This window comes from Pholis gunnellus (genome assembly GCF_910591455.1).
Source record: "Pholis gunnellus genome assembly, chromosome: 14".
NCBI lineage: Eukaryota > Metazoa > Chordata > Actinopteri > Perciformes > Pholidae > Pholis > Pholis gunnellus.
In genome coordinates this window covers 12975954-13002496 of record NC_136541.1, presented here as the reverse complement: position 1 = coordinate 13002496, position 26543 = coordinate 12975954, and the positions used below count along the sequence as shown (strand labels likewise).

At 41.2% G+C, this 26543-nt stretch overlaps 2 protein-coding genes across 5 annotated transcripts in view; both read right to left on the bottom strand.

Moving 5' to 3' along the window:
* Nucleotides 1-171: 171 nt before the first annotated feature.
* LOC306705957 (ras-related protein Rab-3A-like) lies at nt 172-7129 on the bottom strand. The gene is made up of 5 exons (XM_079172862.1): nt 7075-7129; nt 5268-5492; nt 3702-3820; nt 3338-3462; nt 172-2618 (listed from the first exon to the last, which is right to left on the bottom strand). Exons 1-5 carry the CDS (start codon nt 7075-7077, stop codon nt 2428-2430), a joined length of 663 nt encoding a protein of 220 aa, XP_079028988.1. The 5' UTR covers nt 7078-7129; the 3' UTR covers nt 172-2427.
* A 539-nt stretch (nt 7130-7668) lies between these two features.
* pde4ca (phosphodiesterase 4C, cAMP-specific a) overlaps nt 7669-26543 on the bottom strand; it is a 47287-nt gene continuing 28412 nt past the window's right edge. For 3 of the 4 annotated variants that reach the window (XM_079173323.1, XM_079173320.1, XM_079173321.1), the window contains exons 2-16: nt 20392-20586; nt 19136-19180; nt 18462-18498; nt 17665-17738; nt 17493-17545; nt 16543-16655; nt 13693-13786; nt 13387-13559; nt 13168-13266; nt 12859-13023; nt 12617-12716; nt 12286-12440; nt 12074-12196; nt 11304-11486; nt 7669-11152 (exon numbers count right to left, since the gene is read on the bottom strand). In XM_079173323.1, coding sequence (XP_079029449.1) covers nt 10652-11152; nt 11304-11486; nt 12074-12196; nt 12286-12440; nt 12617-12716; nt 12859-13023; nt 13168-13266; nt 13387-13559; nt 13693-13786; nt 16543-16655; nt 17493-17545; nt 17665-17738; nt 18462-18485 — 1857 coding nt within the window. In that variant the 5' untranslated portion in view covers nt 18486-18498; nt 19136-19180; nt 20392-20586 and the 3' untranslated portion in view covers nt 7669-10651. The remainder of the gene's footprint in view (nt 11153-11303; nt 11487-12073; nt 12197-12285; nt 12441-12616; nt 12717-12858; nt 13024-13167; nt 13267-13386; nt 13560-13692; nt 13787-16542; nt 16656-17492; nt 17546-17664; nt 17739-18461; nt 18499-19135; nt 19181-20391; nt 20587-26543) is intronic. The other variant, XM_079173322.1, reaches the window with a different exon arrangement.

The following is a 26543-nucleotide window of genomic DNA, read 5'->3' as shown; positions in this document are numbered from 1 at the left end:
TCAAACAACTCTGAGGGTAGAAAACAAGACATTGTTGCAGCGTTGTGCCCTCTGCTGGGCAAAATACAACCTACTCTCAACCTTTTTCTCTAACATCACATGTGCACTTTTTGTAAATAATTGTTGAACCAACGTAAAACTCCACCTTTTAGAATTTGTTTATTGATTCCTCATTTTAGCAAATCTGACATTACAGAATTACAGCACAATTAACACAACTAATAGCCGACAGGCAGAAAATTCCTATTTACAAGAGTTATTTATGGGAGGAAGAAGAGGAGGAGAGTTGAACAGGATCGAGAAGTGTTCCTAAGTCACTGGCAAGTTTACAGCTGTAGCAAAACACAATAAATAAAGTAACAAAAGTCAAAAGTGAACCACTGCAGTGAGAATCAGCGTTTTAACAAAGTGTTCAGAGTATTCACTTTACTTCCCAGTTTCCCTCTTTGAAGCTCCCGCACAGAGAAGGAAAACATTCCCACGTTAGTGCAAGTCTCACAAAAGTCTAATGTTGAGATGACTTCAGAAAGAACAGTTGTTAAGACTGCCTTTACAGAAACTGTACATTCGCTAACCCGCGTACATTACAAACCTTCAGCGGGGTAGTACATTGCTCATATTTGGGTGTGGAGAGAAATGACTCCTATTGCTCTGAGAGAACAGTCTGCTTTTACACTACTAAGTCTTGGAAGTTACATAACTGATATCAAAAGACAAACAAACTTCCCACCAAAGCTGTGCTGATATGATAAGAGACTCTTAAACTGGAAACTTTTAACGTTCCTCTTGAGGAAGCATCTTAACCTTTATATTCACCGTAAACACAAATACATTTTCATTTCAAAGCTGGGAGAGTTTAAGCAATCGAATACTATTGAACATCTCCTTTAAAAAGTACAGTGCAGACCGCAATGCATAATCTAGGAAGAACATTATCTTAAAAGTAAATGAAGTTACAAATAATACAAAATAAATAAGCTTTATTTTGAAATAACTTAAAATGTTGAAAATATGTTCGCATGCCTCGCATGACTTACATACGGTGTTGTACTGTGTTACACGAGCAGACAAATCCCGAACCGTAGCATCAGAGAGAGAACTCACAATTTGACATTTAACATGCTTAAAAACATAAGGTTCCCTCATAACGTGGAGATGGAAATATCTTCCACCATGACATAAGTGACTATCTGAAGTTGATGGAGAGGTCTGTGGTATAGCAGCGCTCACACTGAATCACATGCCTTTCTCGTGAGTGCATGTTGCACACTGTGTGCAGTGAATGAAATGTTAATAAGATGAGGTTGTGAGCTTAACATGTGGAACCTTTAGCCCCATTTGATACCTCCAAGTACTGAAACTGTAGGACAGCAGCTCATACAAATAACCATCCGATCAACCAGAATCGGTTGAAACAGCATCATGCACCGCTCACTAAAGCACAGGTAGGAACCCAATACCCTAAATCATTATTGTATGATATACTTATTCATGTATATATATTATATCTGCATATTTATTGACGTTTAAACATTTATACACTCTTCTCAATTTGGGACATCCCTTATCTTTCTATTCTGTCGAATGTCTTAAAAAATAGTTACAAAAAAGTAATAAAAAAAAAGACTGACACTGCCGTCCAATTTCACTAAAATAAAGAAAATAAAGAAATTGGGGAAAGGGGCCAAAAATGAATAAGAATAAGTTGACCAGCAGCCGATAAACATCACCTCTGCTATTCTTATATTTCATCCTAAAATTAAAAGATTATTTTCAAATGACCCTGTTTGGACATCAAACTTTGAGCGTAACTATTTGTAGAAACTCAATCACAACACTGACGAGGGTCGGTGATTTCACATGCTCAAAACCACACCCAACAAACTTAAAAGTGTTTTTAAAAAAAAAAACAGCAACGCTATCCACAGTAACAAAGGGACTGAAAGTGAAACAAATTTGTATCCATTTAGGTTTGAGGCGTTAGTGCTGAGTGGGGCCTGTGATTGGAGGATCCACATCCTTTTATAGTAAAACCCAATTGTAGACACGTCAACAAGGAATGATGGAGTTTCAGCCTTAACCGGCCTTTTATAAGTCTGTTACGATAAGGATTGTGTGTGTGTGTGTATAAACGTGTTTAAGTAAGAGAGAAAGACAAGCTGGGACTGTACCTCTGTTATTTCTTCTTCACCTCTCTAACTAAGTTAGCACCATCACATCATCTCTGTACCTCTGAAATGTGGATGATGCTCTTGGTGTAGCGAGAGGGGAGGAGAGTCTAAGACGTCAGGTTGCGTTTCTCTGTGTGGCAGTGTTTGTGTGTAATAACCGTGTGTATGAGAATGAAAAGAAAGTAAGAGACAAACCTAAACAAGTTGTGAGGATTTTAGGACAGCAGACAGTGTGTGTGTGTGTGTGTGGTCATGTTTAGCAAGCACAATCCTGAGTGGACCTCTGTGGCTGCTCGTTGAGCTGCGGTCCCTGTTTAGAGCCAGTGACAGTCGGGTCGTTGTTGTCCAGACTGTCTGTCATCCTCTCACAGATGATGTCCACCAGCCGCTCGAAGGTCTGCTTCACGTTAATGTTATCTTTGGCGCTCGCTTCGAAGTGCTCAAAACCTGCAGAGGGGCGAGAGAGACAGAGCTATGGTTACGCTTATTGTTCAGATGTGTGGCTAACCTGGTTAATCCAAACATCAACAATGATCCCTCCGTATCAGATTTGTGTAAGTTTATCTTTACAGATCATACTTAAACCATACTGAGATTAACTCCAATTACTGTTAGTTACATGTGATACTATGACTCAGTCTGACCACTCGGATCACTCCCAGAGCGATATGTTTTTGATGTTACATGTTCCAACAGGAAGAGAAGAAAGCTAGCTCGACTAAAAAATAAATCATTGCCTTACGAAGACTTCAGTGCAGATAGTCAGACTTGTGCTACAATAAAATATAGTTGATAGTTAAGAAGGATGTTAGCATGACTCATCACTGCCTTTCATTTACAATTACTTCCGCCTAAATTGTTGCAACATCAGTTTCAAACATGGAAATGATGTAACGTGGCAAGAAGAAAAGTTGAATCATGATGACATACAGTATGCCATCTATAGATGTTAAACACGACATTTGTTTATAAAACACAACCTCTAAAATAAACAAAGATCCCCCCCCTGTCCAAATACAACCCAATTTTACTAATGTTTAGAAACATATATAGGAACGTTATTATATGGTCACGATTACATATCATTTTCATTAATGCACCGAGCAGAGAAGAGGAAAAGCAACAGAGACCTGTCCTCTAGTTTTTACTGTGACCAGCTGACTTACCCAGCTGTTCTGACAGCTGTCGGCCCCTCTCTGAGGCCACCACTCGTTCATCCTCCATATCACACTTGTTCCCCACCAAGAGGACCTGGGCATTGTCCCATGAGTACGTCTTGATCTGGGTCGACCTGTTAGCAGACATAGTACAGGGTGTTTAGCTACATCGGCTGACTGAGTCTCACAAGCATCCTTTCTCTTAGATGCTATAGTCTTTAGAAAGCACTGAGGGCTCAGCACTACAATAGATCAACACACACGCTTTAGCTGCTGAGAAAAGACAAATGTTTCTTTTTTACAACCATCATTCCTGCTAGTTCAATTCCCATTTTAATCACAAACTTCTTTTTGAGATAGAAGTGTCACTCACCAGTCTTGGACGGCGTTGAAGGACTCCTCGTTGGTGATGTCATACATGAGGATGAAGCCCATGGCTCCTCTGTAGTAAGCTGTGGTGATTGTCCTGTAGCGCTCCTGGCCAGCAGTGTCCTACACAAATACCATCATTTTTTTAATTGAGAAATATTTTTGAGTAAATATATATTTGTCTCGTGGACATGACACGGTTTCCATCGATCCAGAGACGCTCCTGCTCGGGCTGTGGTCTAAACATTGTCATTTCCATGTAGGATTAAATAAACATTGGGATTTTTTCGTCTTTTTGTGCAGATCATTGTCTCCCAGCACCTGCAAAGGATTTATGCCTTATGCACGTGCCTCCTGATGATTGTGGAGGTTTAACATTAAGCCAAACTCCCATGACCATTAGGCATTCCTCTGCTGTCCCCCCCACGTCATAAGCAATTGGTCCCAGGGTCAGGCTTTATGGCTCATGTTCAGAACACTTCAAGGGTATTGCCATTACACAGCAGATGAAGTTATTCTGGGGGCAGCTGGGAATCATTAGAGACACATGGAAACATCAGTCCCAGATGTGATGGGGCAGCGTGAACAACACACATTCTGACTAAAGACGGTCTGCAGGTAGAAACGAAACTTACATTCATTCTGTTCAATTAAATGTACTTTTTAGCTGCAATTAGTTGAATATTTCATCAACGGAATAGTTGTATACAACGTTGTTGATAACTGATTAATTGTTTGAGGCACCTTTCAAGCAAAAATGGTAAAAAACTATCTGGATACAACTTCTCTAATGTGGGGATTTGCTGCTTTTCAGTGTTTTCTATTTGTAAACTGAATATTTTGGGGTTTTGAACTGCTGGTTGGACGAAATAAGACCTTTAAAGACGTTACCTTTGACTTTGAGATATTGAAATAGATATTTTTAATTTTAGACACAAAACCATTACTAGAGAAATATAATCAGCAGATTTATCAATAATTAAAATAATCGTTAGTTGCGGTCTTATATACTTAATACTGTATCGGGGGTGTCATTGCTGCATGGTTCAGGGCTACTGTAGAAACATGGCGGTGCAACATGGCAGACTCTGTAAAGAGGAACCGCTCCCTAAATAGATATAAACAGCTCATTCTAAAGTAATGAAAACACAACAATTCTTAGCGGCAGGAGATAATACACAATGAAAACATACTTATGAATGTTATATTCGATTACTGACACTAAATCTCCCTAAATCCGACACACTGTACCTTTAAATTATAGCTATTCAGCTCTCACATATATCTGAACTCTTTTTCCAATTATACTGTAAGCCTTTTTGGCTAAAGGTGTCACTGTATTATGGAAGGAAATCCTCATGTATCAGCAGATACAGAGAAAACATTTGATTGTTGCATTGGTAGTAATTATGTAATGCAAAATAAAGATAGAAATATAGCAGAAAGCTGCAACAAGCAATGCAATGTGAGTTTTCAATTCCTTTTCACAACTCTTCAGGAGTAACATGTCAGCTACTGTGATCCACTAGCTCCCCCACGTCTACATGCATGTGTATGTTCACTTCCTCACCCATATCTGCAGCTTTATCCTCTTGTCGTTCCTGTAGATGGTCTTCACCTTGAAGTCGATGCCCACTGTGCTGACAAAGGCTGGTGTGAATGAGTCGTCTGCATAGCGGAAGAGGAAGGAAGTCTTTCCGACGCTGCTGTTGCCAATGATGAGGATTTTAAACATGTAATCAAAGTTCTGTTCCGAGGACTCCTTCTGTCCGTATGTGGCATTTGCAGACGCCATCTATGCAAGGATTGAGATCTCACATTAATCAGTTACATGCCTGTGACAAAAGAAAGACCGTAATAAAACCCAATACAACAACAACACCACCACAAGTGACAGTCACAAGGGCTCCCTGACAGTGTCTCAAAAACGAGACATTATATAAATCTACAAAGGTAGGGCTGTTGTATTTGATTATATCAGACTAGGCACTGTAACTCCCTGTAGATACAGTGTCATACACAATTCCCCTGTCACTGGATGAAACAGTTCATGTTTGGTTGAAATAAATGATCAAAATAAAAACAATCCTGCCTTTAAAACATTTGATAAAATACTGCTGTTGAAGTTTAGGACATGTGACAGATTACCACACCTTTCGTCAATTAGTTAGCATGTTTTTGTATTATTCCTACTGAACGTGTTTCAACTTAGAGATCAGCACATTTAAGAAACATGAAAGCCTAATGACTTTGGGATAAACAAGACCAACCCCGTGATAACACAAAAGCCCTTTAGTTATTAAAATATCATAATACAATACAGTGTTATGTCAAAGGTTAAAAAGGTGTACAACAAGTCTGAAAAATAAAGACAAGACAGAGAGCATTGTATCAGCCTGGCAGCTGTCAAATACCTAAGTTTCTAGTTTACTACTATTGACTGACTGTTCATGGCAGCCTCATTTAACCAGTAAAGTTTATCAGTAAATACCGGCTGCTGTATGACGCCAGGTTACACTCCCGAACCGTGTCATGACATTATCAAGGAATACAATGTATGCAGCCGTTTCGCCAAGAGGCTGTGTCAATACCAGCAACCAAATGCTCACACACAGTCGTGAGTGTTTCCACTTCATGTCAATAACACTGGTCAGACAAGGAATGCACACCTCCGCCCCACGAGATAAGAGGACGGAAGTACCACAGCTTAGCAGGCTAAGCATCAGCTAAGATACCGATCCTTTCCCATTAGGACGGCATGAAACCTGCATGGAGCAATTATGAATGACCATATGGTTGGACAGAATTTACCATGTAGTAAATTAGAGAATGTCAGACAAACGGGCCACGCCTGAAGTGCCACCTGACAGTTTGTGAACACATACATGCTCCCAATTTAAACGGCCTGAACTACATCCTTATCCATAGTGGAGCTTATGTAGCGTTAGCTTGCTAGAGATATAACGTTAACTAGCTGCTTGTTCACGTTAGCTGGAGAAAAACACGTTAAAAAAACCCCGGTACAAGGCTTTATGTCACACGTTACTCAGCTACCACTTATAATAAAGATCAAACGTTAAAGACTTGAAAGCAATACAGATATAAATGCAAGTTGTAGTCTTTGTAAACGCATGCAATTAGGCGAGCATCGCTCCCTTTAATGCTAACACAGCAGACCGTTACCAGTAGTTAAAAGAAGCAGCTAGCTAAGCATCCCCGCTAACGTTATGTCAAATGAAGGTTACTCTTCCTTGTTTACGACTACATTTTCTGTCATAATCCAGGATATGACAAGCGACAAACAACCCGAATTAAATCCGTTGCAAACTGTTAGACTTAACTTGGCCCCGCAATGAGAAATAAGCGCAGAGTTTTACCATGAGCGGTGTGTTTTATCCTCAGCAGCGACTAGCCCACAGTCCGGCTTTGCACCTGCAGTAGCTCGTGCGCCTCTTGATTGACAGCCCCGGCATAAGCGGGTACAAACAGAGTGTAAGGATGACTGGCAGGACGGTTGACCAATCAGAGGAGAGCATCCGTTCATTCACACAGAGCCCTGCCCCCACCCATTCTGCACATTATTCATAGGTGTTAATTCAGTATTATAGTGAGAATAAATAGTGAATGTAGTAGTGGTGAGTAAATGTTGAAATACCAGAAAAATATCATAAATATTATATTATTGGATTATTATTACAGATGCATAAACACATTAGCAGCATTTTAGTGTTGACGTTGGTTGAGGTATTGACACTTTGCTTATGTTCCTTGTGTTGTTTAATCTATAAATTATGTGTTTCGTATATAGCTTACCTAATAACTACAGCTATCAAATGAATGATAAAAAAGACAAGATTCCCATCAGCAGGCTGCTACTTGTTAAGATAGTACCATTGTGTAATAACAAGAATAATCTGCTTTACCGTGTTTTATTATTTAGTTTCCTCATAAAAGCAGAGAACAAGACTTCAAAGAGTGAATAGTTTTTCTTTTATTGGCAAGGCATACAGTTCTAGTTGGAGAGAGGGCTAACAGTTTGGATTGTCAAAGCTGCAGTCTTTAGTTCATGATCCTTATTCTATTATCTCTAAGAACGGAAATACTGATCTAGGATGACTTGACGCTGTGTGACTATATTACCTTCGCTGTGAATCAAACACGTCTCAGATTAACACACTTACTGTAAGATCTGTTCAGATCAGTGGAAACTGAGGAAGACAGGAGATGAGCGATGTTTCAGAAAACTCATACGGAAATATGTCACTAAACTATTTTTATACCAAGAAAAAAATGAAAGTGAGTATTTTTGCCTATGTATCACGTTATTTGCAGACAATAAAGTAATGAAATGAGAAGGAAAAAAGATGAGTTATAGTTGAAATATGTCCTGTGTGACTTTCTACACATCAATCTATTCTAAACCTCAGACTAAAAAAAGTCTACTGTTCCATCATTTCTGACAGATTATATAGAAATAATAAATAAACTGTACACGAAGAACTGTGAGGAAAATACACAAAATCAAACAATTAGTGACATGCAGAGAGACAGACCGAATATTCGCATGTTGTGCTCGTTAAGTTGTTAAATAGACCTTAATGTTGAAGGCATCCTTGAGTGTTGGTCTGTTTGGTGCTGTTTATGGCTACAGACAGGATTGCACATGTTTAATCCAGCATGACAGTGAACACATCTATGACCAGAAAAAAAAAAATCCCAGGTTTGAAAATAAGGCGTCAAAAAACTTTTCAGCTTGTTCACACATTAACACTTGATTTACTCTGTTTCATGGTAATACAAAAACAGTTTTGTAAATTATCTATAAACTCTTCTTTAAATCCTGCAGCCAATGTCATGCATTTCAACAAAACACATTTTTTGTGTGCAGTCGATTATAAAAAAGAACTTCAGTCCCTCCGACATCTGACCTTTAAGAGCTGTAGTGGTCCAGCCCGTGCAATTCAACTCAACCACCAGGCTATTTGCCAACAGAAAAAAACAAACAGTGAAACAGTCACCATACATGTTCAACTGTACTGGAAGTGCAGAACTGTAAAAGTACCGTACAAAGTGCTTTGGTTTTTTCTTAGCAAATACATCAAAAGAGTCAACCCAGTCATTCACTCACACACGCAAAAAAACACATCACTGTTTTAAGAAAATATCAGTTTCCGTTACTGTTTGAACAAGAGTTAGAAAAAAAGGAACAGACAACTCGGGTCAGATTGGCACACAGGGCGCTACAATCAACCAACTTTATCAGTCACTGATGGAAAGTAGCCAGTGGCAAAATGGAAATTACAGTACGGGTTGTGTCATGCTTGCTTGGCACTTGTTTTGTCATTGACCATGTCCCTGTGAAGAGCGAAATATTGATCAATGAGAGAAAAAAAGATGAAAAAAAAAGTCTGCCGTATGAAACTGTCTCCTGGATTATTTTATATTTTTGCAGTTACAACGATGCTAACATTCTTTTTTTTGCAACCCTTGTGCTTCCGACTCACTGCCCTTGTCATCTAGTAATGTCTGCAAGTGAATGTTTCCAGAAACGACATTTTAGTAGGTGGATGCTGTGTAGTAACACATTATGTAGTAATGAAAATGGATTTCAATGGATAGTTTAATGAATTCATAGCTGTACTGCAGCGTTTACTTTTTGCATGATGTCCGTGCTGGTTGCTTGACAGCCATGGATGGACAAGCCGATTTTTTGTCAACAGCCTCCAAAGTGTTCATGTTTTGGCTCAAGCCCTTAAAAACCACAATGAGGGCTAGTTATGAACAAAAACTGTAAAGTGCATAACTTGAAGGCAAACTGATAAAATGGGTGCCAAATACTAAGAATGCCAAAATGAGTGACTTGAAATAAAACTGAAACATAACTGATATTTTGGTTAGTCCTACAGTTAAATACGTTTTAAATATATTTTCCATATAGGCCTATGCAAAACCGGTGCTAATTATTTACCTCCAATGCTAGAACTTCAGTTCCACTTGTCAACACTGGGAGGCACCATGTGCACAGCCCACAGTGCTTTGGATGTAATTCCTTGACTGTATAACACTTCACTGACCCTGGCTCAGTTTTGTCGCTGACAATATCATAGTTAAGGATTATAAAAACGGAAATAGTAAGCCTAAAACAACCGAAAATCTCAAAATAATATGTTCTGCCAGCCACTTTATTATAGTCATGTTTTTTCTGAAACTACTGCTTGCTGAACACAATTAAATGGGCTGTGCAACACCAGCTGAAAGGAGTGCTACTTATACAATAATAATGATAGAGTCACTCAAAACGTCTGCTACATTTAAAGTTTCCTGCATAAAATCCGGCATAGCTCCTTTCTGCCAATACTTTGAAGTCTTCTATTTACTGTATCTTCATTTACTGCATTTCACTGCACGTGGACGTAAATAAAAGATAACAGAATAAACAAACACTAAGAAAGCGGGCAAAACAGCATTGTCCCTGTAAATTGTAAGTTTGGCAAGATGTCTTACAAGATGTTGTCGTGTTTTCACTCGTTTTTCACTCATTCATCACTTCCTCACTTTCTTCACAAAAGAGGAAGACAGCTCCGTCATTTGTGGTAGTAGAGCTTGAGTTGGCTGGTAGGAGAGTTGTTTTAAACGTCTCATCGTGTCTGTAGAACTTTATCCACAGTATGTCTGACTGAGAGACACAGAACACAGAGGACTGGTCCTCTATTAGAACAGTGACTCAGTCTATCTGTATCCCTCCAGTGGAAATGACTGCCGTGTAAAACTGCAGACTTTCTTGACACCCCCACACCCACGTGCACTCCCCACCCCGAGGCTTGCTGTCACCCTGACTGCAGAAACCAGAGTTGGTGGAGCTTGGCTGGAGCGGGAGAAGGGGAGTGAGAGAGGAGGCACCGAAATGGAGAAAAATAAACAAAAGGCCAAAAGAAATACAACTTTTGACAGGTGCTATGTGCCGAGTCTAAAGCGTGGTACCCCGGAGACGCCTTCCTGGTCTGTTTCTCGGTCTTCTGCCATATCTTTATCAGAGTCTAAAGAAAACGTCCTGCCTGAATCAGTGGAGAGCTTTTTGGTGAGCAGGCGAGCCGTAGCAGATACTGCATCAAATCCACTGCCAGAATCTGTTCTGGAGAGTTCAGGCCCCCTACTGCCGCTAGAGCCCTCCTCTTCCTCAGGTGGACTCTCTGTATCAGACTCTCCCTCTTCTTCCAATGTCAGCTCAAACTGGAACTTGTCGGCCGAAATAGAGCCACCACTGAGCACTGAGGATTCCCCGGCATGGGCTCCTTCCTGCTGGTCCTCTGGGTGGGGCGAGGGGCTGTGGGGGATCATGCTCTGGTACCACTCCCTGTTATCCTCCAGTGTGTCCAGGATCTCCTGAGCATCTGGGTGGACGAGGTCGGCCCACGTCTCCCACAGAGGATGAACAATGTAGTCAATGAATCCCACCTGAAAGGGAGAGGCAAGAAGTGGTTTGTATCTATAAAGGCATTTCTCTTTTTCTTCAAGTCCCCTTTTTGTGAAATTGTCTTCATTCAATTTAAGACTTTATTATAATTTATAGTAGATTTCATGAAGTAATCTGGCTTCAATACTGTACCTGGTTCTTCTCTATTGAGGCGTTTTGTTTGTCACACATGGGGCTGATCTCCATGCCCTTGTCTCTCTCCCTGTCCCCCTGGGTGAAAAACTCCACCATGATGCGGTCCGTCCACTGCCGGTATAACTCGAGAGGCTTGGTGGGGTTGCTCAGGTCGGCACAGTGCACCATGTTCTGAAGGACCTGCGGTGAAAAAAAACAAATTTCTTATCAGCTTTTTTAGTTGTTTTTTTCCACCGTGAACTGAAATGTAAACAATCGTAATACTGGAAAACCGTATGAATCGTATTTTGGTCACTTGGGACAGCAGAAAAAGCTGTAAACACTTTGTAAAGTTGTGGTGGCGAGCTGTTGGAGACAATGATTTGGAGTCGTGTTTCTGGCCAACTGATCGATTGAAGTCCATTATTCACTGCTTTGAGTACTGTTTGGTTTCAACTAACTCCTGAGGGAAACATTTGGCTCTTCAGCAGCAATGTTTACCAGCTATCTGAAGCTTTGTCTGCCATTTGGGGCTGAGTAGGTAGTGTACAGTGTTTTTTTTAGAGCTTGTACGTTGAAAACACCTGCCTGGTAGTATTTTGGTTGATTAAAGCGGGAAAACTGAACCAAACCAATGAAGTTGGTGGCTGCAAAAACCAAAACGGAGCAGAAGGATGCTAAAGTGCTCTGCAGTGTTGCAAAATGTGTCAGTTGTCACATGACACATTCATTGTTCATATTAAAATATTGATCAATGCAGCTCTAACAATTACTAAAGCGGTTCTCACCTGTATGCGGTCTGAGTAGTTGTCCAGCAGTAGGACTCCTAGACTGGTCACTTTCTTGGTCTCCACCATGGTTTTCAGGTCTGCCAGGAGATTCATGTGTTTAGACATATCTGTGGCCAGCACCTGTAGGTGATTTGAAGAAAACAGAGTTACATTTCAGACAGAAACAGCACCAAGTCTGCAATCTCAAGGGTTTGACCGAGGTGTCCTACCATATCAATGACAATTTTGCGCAGCGACTGTCTCTGCTTTTTGCCGAGGTTCTGAAAGATGTCACAGTTATCTTCCTGCAGAAGCTTAAAGCCAACAGCCAGATGGTGATTCTCCAGCACCGACGAGTCATTGTACATCAGGGCCAGCTCTGAGTCTGAAAGCAAAAAGAGTGCTTTTACTGACAGCTCTAACCCACCTGGATGGGAAACAAATTGATGCAGAGACACAATTCTACACAGACTCGTGTATACAGGCACGTCATCCGCATAGTTAAATACACTCAGCACTCACACACGTTCATATAATCCCTGTGGAGCTATGCAAACTCACTGGTGTTGATGAGAAACTGATTGGAAACTCCAGGGTGATCCACATCATGGATGGCGCTTGAAAACAGAGCGGCGAGGATCTCCAGATCAGTAAACACAGCCTTGGACAACACAAGAAGGCAGGGACTGTCAATGTGAGTGCGTACGCTAAACATGACAGGACATATACAGATGCTAGTGTTTTCTTTTAATAATGATAAAGTTTGTATCTGCTCCTAGTCAGGGGTGAGTTAGGGTGTCTACCTCCAGAGCAGGTGTGGACAGTAAGACATGCGTGGACTGGACCACGTCTGCAGCATGGATGTTGTTGTGGTAGGCCACGTCGGCATGGTAATGATCCTCCAAAGTCATCATGAAGGTAATGAAAGTGTCGGCTGGAATCTTAAAGGACTTCAGCAGGTCTCGTTCCTGAAGCAGCAGGAGAGAAACAACACGTCGGACACAGGGTAAGTCACGCTAAAGCTCAATCATTTATTGAAATGTCTTTGTTCCGTCATTGCTTCATTCATTCATTTACTGTCTTGTTCATTCATTTACTGGACCAAATGTTACCTGAAAGATGGTGTACATGGTGACCGTCAGTGGGCGATTCCCAGAATACTCAGAGACCTTGAAGATGTCAATACCCCATCTATTAACATCCTCCAACTCCTGGCGGTGGACAATAATCGCAAATATATATTATTACAACATACTATGCAAGGGAGAATATCTTAAAAACAATGCATAATGATTTGAATAGAGATAAACAAGTGTTCGAACTAGTCATGCCTTGGCTAGGAGTCCTTCCTGGCTGGCATTGACCCCAAAGCGAGGGATGGTGGAGGGGGCGAGGCTGGGGCTGTGGGTGGCCTTCTTCACACCGCTGATCTGGGACATGGGCCGCTTCTTCTTGTCCTTCTCCTTGGTGGGGGGAGACATGATGTCCATGTCATGTTGCTTCTCTGTCAGATGAAGACAACATATTAACACTGCAGTCTCATAGTGACCGCATTAGAAACACTTCTCTTTAACACAAAACATGTAAATTATGTGATACACATCTTTAAGTAGAGTAGTAAAGTGAAGGTATTTTACCTAAGAAGGTGCTAGAGATGAACTCAGACACCTGGTTCCCCGAACGACTGGTTTCTGACAGATGGGTGAGCTCTCTGTTCAGCATCCTCTTGAACTAAGGACAAACACACACACACACACATGCATGCATGAGTTTGATCACACTCACTTTTTGCTAAAATGCGGACAGACTAGGAAAGATCAAACAGGCATTATCTGTCTTTCAAACTAAAAAAATCCAATTCAGAAACTCACTCTTTGAAGAAATGTAAACTTGTTGAATGCTGTTAGGTTTTCATTGAGTTGTTAAGTTTGTATGTCCCTGTGTCTGACTTTTACCTTCAGGTTTGGTGTATGTAGTGTCATTGCTTTAGACAGACTAAATGTAATGTGAGTAAAGATGCCACGAAGCAACCCACAAAAGCAACTCACAACTCTTGATTCCCTGTGTGCTGAAAGCCAAAATATGTCATTTTGAATAACGCTTAACTTACAAGAACTCATTACTAGAGATCACTCTGAGAAACTAAAACACAGACAACCATTAACCATCTGTTAATATAGCCAGAATGACTACAACAACAAGTTCTAGATTCTTGTTGTCTCACGTCAGACGGTGCAAAAGGTAATGATTGGACACAGAGAAACACATGGCTAATTTTAGCCATAGTAGTCTGCACCCAAACACATACATGCATGTGGATCAAGTGTATCAAATCAAAAATCTACAAATCTATTTGAAGGTGTCTAGAGTCTCAGAGAAAGTCCACTGTCACATCTCAACCAGTTCTTCACTTCTCGAGCTGTCCCATCCCCTCCCACCCACTTGGTCCCTCGCCGCTCCTTACCTGAATGAACATCCACGACACGGTGATGAAATAACTCTCCTCTGGCATTTCAGCGCAAAGTCAAGCATGGGAGCAAAAATAAAACTGAGTGAGAGAGCTGAGCTTTCTGGTCGTCCTCCGGCACTGCCTGTTTCGACCGACAGCAGGGACAATTTGTGCTCCTATACTGCTTGCCTGAGCAAAATCCAAAGCCAGCAGACAGTCCACTGGTTAGTGCTGTGGAACCTTTCATCAGTACGAGCTGAACAGATGGAAAACTGTTCAGAGGTCCATGGAAGAACAAGAGTGTGGAAGCGTAACTGTGGGAATGCTGTGAGATGCGAGGATGCAAGGCAGAGAAGTCACACTCCCTCGTTCCCCCTGACTTCATTCCCTCAGTTGCTGCCTGCTCCTCTATGTGTGTAAACAGAGGGAGAACGAGGTACTCTAATCTCCGCCTCATTCCAAAAATGCCTAAGAATAGCAGCCAATCAGGCGACTGCTGCAGGAGCGGTCGGGAGACACCGAGGGCCCTCATTGGTGGGGGAGATGCACAAAGTAGGCAGGGCTGAGTATGTCAGAGGCGGAGGTTGTGAGACACACCATGTGCACCAAGTTTGAAGATATGAAGGAAAAGCTGTGAATGGATGGAGGGGGGGGGGGGGGGGTTTCCTTCATGTAGCCAAAAATAAAAACCGTGCAGCACGTACTACAAAGATGTGGATATATATATACCATTATCATGAATATGATCGTAAACAAAAGATAAAAACACATTTTAGCACGGCCTTAGCATAATGGTATTGATATGTTGATGTCTGAAAATAAGCCCACACTGAATAAAAGAATGCTTCAAATCAAATCAGCGGTGGTGACTATTAACAGCTATGTCAATAGCTGAATGGGCTTAAATGAGCATGTCTCCCCCTTCCTCCCTTCTCTCTCAGGAGTCCTGTTTTTAAACAAAATTGTATTAATAAGTTTGTCAGAGACGCAGAGGCAATGTTCACTACGGTGTCCCATGCGCCTGCCTTTATTCTAAAGTGCCAGCATGGACTGGAGCTTCTAATTGACTGTATGTTGACTGTATGTATCCAGGCAATGATGTATGTAACATATAGACAAGGCAGGCAATGTGCATGTATATGATTGGAGGAAGAGTGTGTGTGTGTGTGTGTGTGTGTGTGTGTGTGTGTGTGTGTGTGTGTGTGTGTGTGTGAGCGTGTGTTTGTTGTGTGGGCGGTCCAATCATGGAATCATACAAGCACCGGGCTCCAGTCTGAGGAGAGGGACACACGTAGGAAGAACGGATGGGGGGGATGCCGTTTCATCTCCAGCTCCCACTACCTCATTAACATTTTTTTTGCACGTGAGCGGGGGGGAAAGTGTGTCTGTGTGTCTCGTCTCTGTGTGCATGCATGAAGCAATCCCGCCCATTCATGGAATAAGCCCCGCTTCTATCCGCTGACGGGTGGGAGATTCTATTCATATTTTCTTGATGGATTGTCTGTATTAGTGAGCTTTCAGATTTGTTTAGGGATCAGTGAAGGCTAACTGCACTTACAGTGCATCACACACAATCCACAGGCTTTGTGTCGGACTAGGAGCTCATTTTAATTTAGGCTGCAGAAGATTGTTATCCGTTGATGAAAAAGTGATGAAAATTACCAACATGTCCGATGTATTGCTTTTATTATCCGTTCTAATAAAAAAAAGAAAAAGATGACATATTTCCTCTCAAAGGGGAAACACCAATTAAATGTATTCAATATGATTGCTGAAGCTATTTACACCACAAGTTAAGTCGCTAAGCTGGAGTCAAACTACCTAAAAAATGGCAACAAGATGAACATAACTAATAAAATCCTTCAGGGGGGTGAATCACAGTGCAGATTAGAGCGAGTACACTACACGACAACCTTGAACTATTAATGTTAGCCTGAACACCTACCATCTATCTACCTTTCATGCTGTGACATGTGTGTATGTTCAGTCTATCACTTTGGGGCTGTTGGTAATGTGTAAACGTATTATGTTGAAGTACCTTGTTGGAAGCCATCTCGCTGACAGAGTGTCGAGTTTTCAGTGTCTCTAGTTGTTCCAGACACCAGTCCAGCTCATCCAGCGTCTCTATGGCCAGCTGCTGGTGAGGCTCCTCTGTACCAGACAAACACAGCAAAGCATTATGGGAAGGATACAACTCTTACAGAGCATGAACATACTGTTCACATTTCCAGAAGATTGTTAAAAACTGGAGCATAAAATGAGCTGTGAATCTTCTGTTTCTGTTGTTTGAGAACACAAAACAAATTTCATCAGTGGTGGAATGTAACTAGGTACAAATGTGAAGTACTTGTACTTTACTCAAGTATTTCTTTTCATGGTACTTTATACTTCTCTTTTGTCACTCCTTACTCAGCATATCAGGATTTCCGATTGAAGATACATGTTGATCTTATAAAATATGACGGCAGAATTATAGATTCATCTTTACCGCATAATGATCAGTATAATGATCAGTAAAATGTAAAAAGCTGCTTATACATTAATGCATCAGGAATGATAATATAATAAATAATTGTGAACACTAACAGGGGCCATTGTTTGTACTACTTTTGATACTGTAAGTGTGTTTATTACTGATAATACTTACATACCTGTCCTTAAGTGACATTTTCATTACAATTTAAAGCAGTATTCTTACATTCTGGCAATGATACTTTTACTTATGCAAATAGTTTGAATACTTCCCTCACCATCACTGAACTTCATGTATTTGTGAATGACAAAAATGTCCTGTAAATTTCCCCACTGTCTTATCTTAATGACATTCATTTACTAATTCATTTCTGTGACGTGTTACCAGTAACCTATTGCAGAATTCACAAATGTAATCATGCTAATGTCCTAATGTGTGTCTGTCTTTCTGACCAGGGTCAGTGTTGCTAATGGGACATTGATTCGTAGATAGCCCACTCTAATACCTGTACCGACCTGCGAGGCTGGTCTTGCACATGGATGGCGGGTTGCTGCCTGAGGATCGCGTCCTGTAGACAGAGATCATCCACAGTCAGCAAGCAAAAGTCACACTGTAGCCACAGCATGGTTATATTTGTCACGTGCGATGGCTAGAATATTCATTTTCATACATTTTCTAAAAACCTACTTGCTGACTGTGCGATCTTGCTGGTCGGTTATGACGGCAAAGTTACTTCGGACTGTCCTCAGGCTGGCGAGGACCTATGAGATAGGAACAAGAGACTGAGTGAACAAGATCATCATATATATATATATGTAGTGAAACCACAGATATAATTTAACTCATAGCCTTATATACTTGCATATGCCTTAACTTAGTTAATCTTGAACTAGACCTAGATGCCTCTTAATGTGAATCTCTGACAAGCTTTTGAAACCAGATACTGTGGCTTTCGTCCTCCAAGCTGAAGTGGTACGCAGAGGCATTCCCCTTTCTGATGTTTTGATGGCATCACTGACACCCCTCTATGTCATGTCTGTCACTCCATCTGTAGCCAAACACTGACTCCGCGCACAGAGGAAGCCCACAGCGTATCCGGTGTCCAGGCCTGACCCCTGTGGCAGCCCTTATCAGCCTGCATGCAAATTTAAACAGCATGATCCAGCAGTATTGGATTCCCCGCTTCTTTCATGGTGTAAAGTGAGCACAAGTGTGACGCACATCCCACGCAAGAGCCGCGCAACGCCAGCGGGATGCTTGATCCTGTTGCAAGGCCAACATAATGCTGAGGGGCTGTTCCGATGAGGCAGTAAGCCCAGTCTTGTACCATCTGGAGTTTAATTATAGTTTTCTTTCAACACCTACTGTCTTTAGCTAACAAACAAACACAATTTTATTTATATTTGATCTGGCAAATTTTCAAATAGCACAGAAAGGAAAATTGCTTCAAAAAGGTTGGAATGGGAAGGTTTCAACGGACTCACCTGTGCAAATGGTGTGACAATCATGTCTTCTGTGTGTCTGCAATACAGAACAGAATACACAGGAGGAAAAGGCATGAAACCCTGACTTGAGGTCCAATCTATCGTTTCCTAAATGTAATAATAATTAAAAATAATGATTAATCAGTGTTAGATATGAAGGCTTAACGACTCTGTTTAGATGAAATAAATAGAAACCAAACTGCACCTGGTATCACTTCTAGTTTAACAAAAAAACAAGGTTGTTTGAACAACCGGGCCGCACAAGATTTAGTTATCATATTTACTAATACTTACTCAGATTTCCTCATTCACCACTCCCTTTGTCATCATTCTATTCAAATGTAGCATGTCATGCACTGAGGAAACAGATTGGGGTAGGTGGAAGGGTGGGTGATATATGTACGAACTGGTAAATACTAACAAGTAAATAAAAACAGACTTGTTTGTCTCTGATTAAGCGTCACATGCAAAAACAAAGAAAAGAGAACTGGGTGCTTCAGCGGGGGGAGGGGGGGGGCGGGGGAGGGGGGGGGTCTAAGTGTTTAATATTTAGTCACGTTTGTCAGGAGGGAGGGGGGAAATAGCCATGAAGCCCTCTAGAGGGAATGCAGAAGATAGGCTTCAAGGGGATAGAGTCAGTGTTTTTATCTTAATTTAGTTTTCTCATGTCTCACCGAGATGACAACCAGTTGACTTCCCAGTGCTTCAAGCTTTCTTCCCTTCAAAAACAAATAGGCGAGAGTCGATGAGGAGACCTGCGACTGCTTACTTTCCAGACTTAAAGGTGTTTAAACATTACGAACTGTGTAGGGGACTGTTTCAGGGACATATCGTAAACACAAACAGCGAAAAAATAAATAACAGACAAGAAATTTGCCCCTTTCTTCCAATTTCTTGCAATCCCAGTGAAGCAGATTCGATATACAAACATTTGATGTGGAAGAACAGCTGGTTGTACTAATGTTGGGCTGTAGATCTGTTGATTTTTTAGACACGCAAAGCACAGCATGTTTTAAAAGTGTCCATATAAAACTGAAAGACAGGCATAAGAAATCAAAATTGACTTACGGTCTTACTCTTATCATTATCGTCTGTGTAGGAGTTTAATCAAATACAGAAAAGCATGTGCAGAATATATTTGATGGATCAAAATATAAAGCCATGAAGGAGAAATTACTCCACCTAAACAGTAGGGCCCTTTGGCTTTAGAGCGCTCTCTGGGAATCCAAAGAAAATGTCAAAAAGACTAGTTTCAAATTTGCAAATTAAATTGAGACCGCAACTGTTTGCTGCAGCTTGTAAGGGAGCCAACCCTTAAACCAATGCACCATCATCTGAATCTTCCAATGTGGAAACGTCTCAGCACAAGAAGAAGAGAATTGTTTTTACAGACAATATCTTCTTTTTGTTTAATAGTCTTACATGGGTTTATCCCAGCATTTGGACCAAACTCTTTGTACAAATATGTCTCATGCTATACATTATACTGTAGATATTCAGAGTTAAGACTGAATATCTACAGTATACTCATTCATGTTGTATGTGACCTAAAGCACAGCAGGCAGACCACTGTTGGTATTGAGATTGAGGCTGAAAGACTTTTTGCATCGTGAGATATCAATTTTACATTTCATCAGAGCATTGCAGAGGTTTATTCAGCCAATGAAGCACGATTTTAGTGGGAATTTAAGTTGTGGAAGGCAGGCTCATTATTTTGTGTACTCAAATATACACATATCACTACATACACAACATAAAGGTCGGAGGAACTATTGACTGTTCTGAAGGTTTTAACTGAAGGTTGTCATAATCTTGAATAAATCAAGAAAAACACTACAAACATTGCATAATGTGTAGTAGAGTGTCTCACGTTCACAAAGAGGCGCCATATCAACAATATTGAATCAAGGGACATCTGAAATCAACTTACAGGTCACTGGCAGTGGAGGAGTTTCTGGAAGGACCTTTGGGTGAAAGGTCAAAGTCAGAGTCGGAGCGGTAGAGGAAGGATTCCCGCCGCTGGCTGTGAGGAAAGGTGGCCTGTAAGACCAGACCGCCAGAGCCAGGGCTGGCCTGGGGGTCCAGGGGGCTGCGCCCCACTGCCAAGCCATTCTCCACATCAAAACTACAACAATAAGAGAGAGAAGGGGGGAAGGAATGTGTTCAGGTTAGATGACTCAAAACACATTTTATGGATAAACACTCAAACATACCGGTTTATTCCACAGAATGGAAAGGAAATGAAAGAAGCATCCATTCATCCTTCGTGGACACGGAATAGTTGAGATGTCACCATAGATTTGTTTTAGACAAACACATGGATCAATAAAGACTGATCCATAGACTGCAGATTTGATTTGGTGATGAAAATGTTACGCTGGCTTAGAGAGACTGGTGCTGCTTCAGGAATACAATAAACAATACTACTACTAAAAATATCACAAGCTTTCATCACTGAGTTAAAGCATTCAGACGTTGTTATCTCTTGAACAGGAAATAGTGGGAAATAGTGTAATTTAGAAGGAAGTGTGACCATTATGAACCAGTAAAGACCGAAATAAGAGCTAAAAATGACAAATTTAGGAGGGTGCGACAAAGGATATGTTAGTGTGAATATGTGGGAGTGCAGTTATCCCACTGATATGACTAAATCCAGCACTGCATTTCAAATTGTCCGTGATAAGACAAACACAATTAGAAAGGGACCACAATGAGGGGGTGTTGAGTGCCACAGACATAATGGCTTCTAATTCTGATGGCTGCAAATCGGTTATCCTCCTGCCGTAGCCTGCTTCTTCTGGAGGTTTTAAGAAAATCAGGAAAAACAGAGACCACTACAAATCCCATCACCTCCAGCCTGCCTGTTATGTACTAAAATGAGCCTGAAAATACACAACAGGATGAAGATATTCTTAAAGACGTGAAGCCTGCATGGCTGATGTCATGCAGGTAAGGTACAAGAACGTGTGTATGAACATCCAGAGGAGGTCTACGTGTGCGTGTGTGTTAACAGCGGGTATAAAATTAGCATCAGAGTATTGACGTGGGGTCATGTGAGTCTAAAAATAGCCCGGCGTTCAGGTGAGGAGGAGTTCCTCCTGATCAAACACGATCCAACAACCAAACCAAAGCCTCTCTTCACAGTCTGGGCACGTTTCTGCTCTGATCCACTTCTCTATTTTTCCCACAGCCCCTCTGCTGACATGTGAACCCAGAGAGACTCTGTCGACCTGCAGCTCCGTTTGGCAACACTTCTCCTTTTCTAAACAGTCTGAGGAAGTCCAGAGCAGAAATCCAGGCTTTAGCAAAACAACCATTAGCAGAACGTGGAGGATTTTGGACGGGCAAGTAGCTAACACACACATCCAATCTTTTTCAAATAAATACAGCAGTGGAAACGATATTCAAAAAAATAAGTAAATCCCTGAGTTATGGGTGCAGGAGTGTTTGAGCTCAAAATGTCTGTGGATGATAAGTATGGGAAATAATGAAACACAAGACCAAAACATCACAAACAAAACAGTCCTGAGTACATCACAAATTCCTGGACAGAGGACTGAATAACACAGCGCTGAAATAAGTCGATCCATCTCCACATTACAAGCTATACCTTTTTTTTTTTTATTTGATTATATGCAACAGAATACACGTTGATGTATATGTAATATACTAGCAGGTACCATGTTCACCATGTTTTTCATGTTTGTTAAGCATGCTGGAATGTAAAAAATGTGCTAATTTGCACTGAACACAAAGTACAACTGATGGATATATCATTAGTTAATAAATAAATATTGTAAAAATCAACATGAGCATAGAATTATAAGCTTGACATATGAAAAGGTAAAGGTAATAGATTGAAAAATACAGGCTGCATTGTTCTCTACAGCATAACATCTGATGTGCACCAACTGCAGCAAGCTAACATCCCATTCATTCCTCTCTCCAGTGCCCCTCCCCACCCTGCCAGCCTCCTAAGATGCTGCATGAGGACAAGACGCTGGTGTGTTACTGGCTGTTACGTAACACCGACCAGAAGCCCCCATCCCTCCATTCATGTGACAGATTCAGACTCACTGACTGCACTATACATAACCAGGGAGACGAGTCAGAGGGGGGAATGGAAGACAGAGGGGGAAAAGAGAAAAGAGAGAGACACAGCAAATAATATTTCAAAGAGCAAGAGAGCACAGCCTGTTCTGAGACACGCACACGAGGGCTTTTTGGTCTTAACTGTGCTCCGTGTGACTGTGCCAGAGTGGCTCAAGATGGTGAGGTGCATGCATGCAAATGTACAAATGTGTATTTGACTGTGTGTGTCACAGATGTGAGGATTACTCATCACCTATACAGAAAAATTAAGTATTAAGCCTGGTTTAGATGTGTAAATGATGCCATTAATGTGCTACAGCAGTGAAACGGGCCACCTGATACACCTATAGTGTGTCAAATGTTGATCTATAAGCACACACATCATCCCTCCCCAGTTACTACAAGTACACATGCAGCTTGGAGCTAGACCCACTCCTCATCCTGTTGTCTCCATCTATCTTGTTGGGACCTCTATGCTGCATCCCTGGCTGCTCGCACGTGCTTTGACCATAAACGTGTTTCTATTTTTGTCTCTGCACGACACTTGTGCCTCCACGCGGCTAAATTTAGCCTCCCCGTGCATGGGGAATAGACTGAGAGAAGCAGCGCCGCGGCTAAAAATAGACTTTCAGGTAGAATACAGAGCCATCCCCTCCCCTCTCTTTTCCCTCTGCATCACAGAGCTGCAGACTTTTCCCCTCCATTCATGAATATTTATAGGGAGGTTTCTATTTGAAGCCGATGCCGAGCTAAAATTAGATCACAGATCAAAATATCGCCCACGTCTTTCTCCCGCTGCTATTTCACTTTCAGTTTTCTCGTCTTTCTCAGTAAAGTGAACATAGTCTTTCACACACACACACACACACACAATATTATATTGTTGCATGTGCATGATTCCCAATACTATCGCAATGATATCCCTTAGGTTTATATGAATTAAGAGAAATATGTAACAACAAATGGAGATTCAATGTGTGTGTTATTGATCTACACACATTATATTTCCTGCTGTTCCCTTTGCTGTATAAACCTGCAGCTAATCAGTCAAGTGTTGGGATGAAATGGTTTTCAAATGGATTTTTTTCTGAAGATAAAATGTATATTCTGCTATTGTATTGTTGTATTCATACTGGCAAAAAACAGCAGATGCTTATATTATACCATGCAGGGAGTGTTGACGGCGAATGTGCTCTGAATGTGAAACAAAAAACTGCCATTGTCCACGCTCTTTAAGCATACACTTCACAAAATGTACGCTAAATATATCAACTGAGGCATTTTGTGTTTTCAAGGGGTCAAAGGTCAGCGTCCAGGCTAAGTGTACATGTCGTCCGGACAGGAAGCACACCCAGAGGCACCGTGGCTGTTTGGACGGCTGGTCTTCATATGCGGCTCCATTGTCTTTGTGTCTTTCACATGCCAGCCAGTCGCACTCACCACCTCTTATGTCCCTCCCTCTCTCCCTTTCTCAGCCTCAGCCACAAGTGATGAAAATAAAACCAACAGAATGGGATTTTGTTTTAAATAATCATGTTGTGTGAGAGGGGGTAATAATATATTAGATACAGTTTGTGGAGAGTGATGGCTGATGTGTGTAGTAGTCTGGAGAATTGAAAGAAAACTAACTAAGTCACTCTGAGGACAGGGTCCCTCTACTGGAATTTGGGGGGATTGCATGAGCTGGCTAATATGGATATTCCACGGTAGTTTGTGGAAATACTGTAAATGAGACAAAGATGTCCATATGCAGAAAAGGTGCAAAAAATACCTATCATAAAAGATAACAAGCAAGCTTAAACACATTTCACTTCTTTGGAAATGTATATTGTTTAATAGGTCCTTCCAGATCTGGCATCTGCACACAGGGCTTCACTCACATCTGCCTCAAAGGCGCTTACACACACACACACACACACACACACACACACACACACACACACACACACACACACACACACACACACACACACACACGAACACACGCACACATGAACATACGCACACGATTTATTTCTGTCGTCTAAAACTGGAGCCAACATTCTTGGGCATCATAAAGCCCTTAAAAAAGGTGTAAAGAGAGAGGTGTGTTACAGCGTTTGTTATTTAAGTGGCTGGCTGGTAAGAAGTGTGATTGATGGTTAACTGTCAGTGGCCCTGATACTCGACACCCCGCCTGCGTCACTGCCTGTCCCAGCAACCTCAATCCCATCTGGGGAGCATTAAAATACAGGAGCTACGGGGCAGAGCGGCAGAGAGAGAGGAGATAGGCCTGTAAACCACGGCAAACTGTCATCTGAACCTTCATTAATCACTCCCAGGACTTTTCTGTGACACAGTCAGAGGTAGAATTTACAAGAGCCAACTTGCACGACCGGTTCAGCCATTTATTCATAAGAGATTTAAAAGAAGGAATCTTTTACGTCACACAGATCTCATCTAGTGACGTTGGAGAGTATTGTATTTCCTTCGATCATTTGAAATAATCTCTGTTACGTGACAAAGAGGTTTTTTTTCCTCTGCCGTGGTGTTCAAGCGTTATGGTCTGGGCTGTATGTATCTGCAAATGACATATAAAAGATGTTCTGGAGCAAACCAGGATTACCATTGGCTTAACGAGACCACAAAGTTCACACCAGCAGTTAAGAGTCCACACCCTGACGCTCAACACACGGAACAAAGTGAACCACGGAGGTGGTAAACCTGGCCACATTAGAAAGACGGGCCTTAAAAAGTAGCCTCGGAGCAATTTCAAATTCACTGTGACATTTTCTATGTATAACATATGAGAGTCAGCGGTGTGTGTTCTGGGATAAAAGCTGTCTGGTTGTTTTCACAGTGGCCCCTCGCACAGAGGGAGAACCACCCTGTTTGTTTGTCTTGCCCTTCCTCTCCTTTCCTGTGACATCACATTATTTGGCCAATGCAGCAACGTGGTGGAGGTTGTGTGCGTACATAGTATACCTCCATCAAGTCACAGGAGACCTATGCAAACTCTGTGCCTGTTACATTCTGGCTGTAATCTCTAAATTGTCTTTGTCTTAGCTTGTTGCCTCTTGGGCAAAACGTAATGCTTTAATATGAACTTTGATTACGTTCATTTGGTTGCATTGCGTCTCACATACAATATTCTTAAAATAAGTATCAGCATTAAGAATAGTAGAATTATAGTTTGACATTTTTCTTTTTTTTAAATATACTTATTTACTTTCTTGCTGAGAATAAAATTGGAGGAAAAGATGTCAGTACGATAAATATGTCTTCAGGAGACAGTTAGCTTAGCTTAGCATTAGTACTGGCAACAGACAAAAGCCGGAGAGTTTTTAAAAGCTCAATTCGTCCTAACTTCTGCTAGCCAAGAAATAGTTTGGTACAAAACCTCCTGTAAAACGACTAATTGTCGTTTTTACACTTCGGTTTTTGTAGCGATTAAACTAACAACTTATAACTTGTCAGTTAATGCGCTTTAGAGGTGCCTTTCCAATTGTTGTGCAAAGCTAAGCTAACCAGCTGATGGCTGTAGATTATGTTACTGTACAAACATGAGATCTTCTCATCTCATTTGTTTCAGAAAGGTGAATATAGAATTCCCTTAAACTGTTCCTTTACGTGGTTTCAGTGGTTCAGTTGTCTCTGCTACTGAATAATCTCCCTTGTTTAGAAACATGACGGAAACGGCTACATGTTGCATAGATCCTGTAGATCCCCCTTTAGGCATTCAACAAAGTAACACAGAATTTAAAAGTTGAGTTTAGCTGGTATTACTCTGGAAAGTACATATGAATAGCAACACAAACTAACTTTCAGGTATTGTACCATTTCACACCCAACAAAAACAAAGTAAATATGTCAACCTCTTTACAGTCTAGACATTATGAAACTGTGACAACTGATATGTATGTGCATTGTTCAGAATCTGACAGTAAATGTTTTTAAAGAATGTGAGCCACTGTAGTGTTAGCAACACAATAGAAAGGCAGGAACACAGAC

Coding starts and splice junctions, on each gene's coding strand:
- LOC306705957 (XM_079172862.1), bottom strand. Junction 3,821..5,267: donor GGATAAAGCTGCAGATATGG/GTGAGGAAGTGA, acceptor GTATTTGTGTAG/GACACTGCTGGCCAGGAGCG. Junction 3,463..3,701: donor TTCAACGCCGTCCAAGACTG/GTGAGTGACACT, acceptor GTCTGCTAACAG/GTCGACCCAGATCAAGACGT.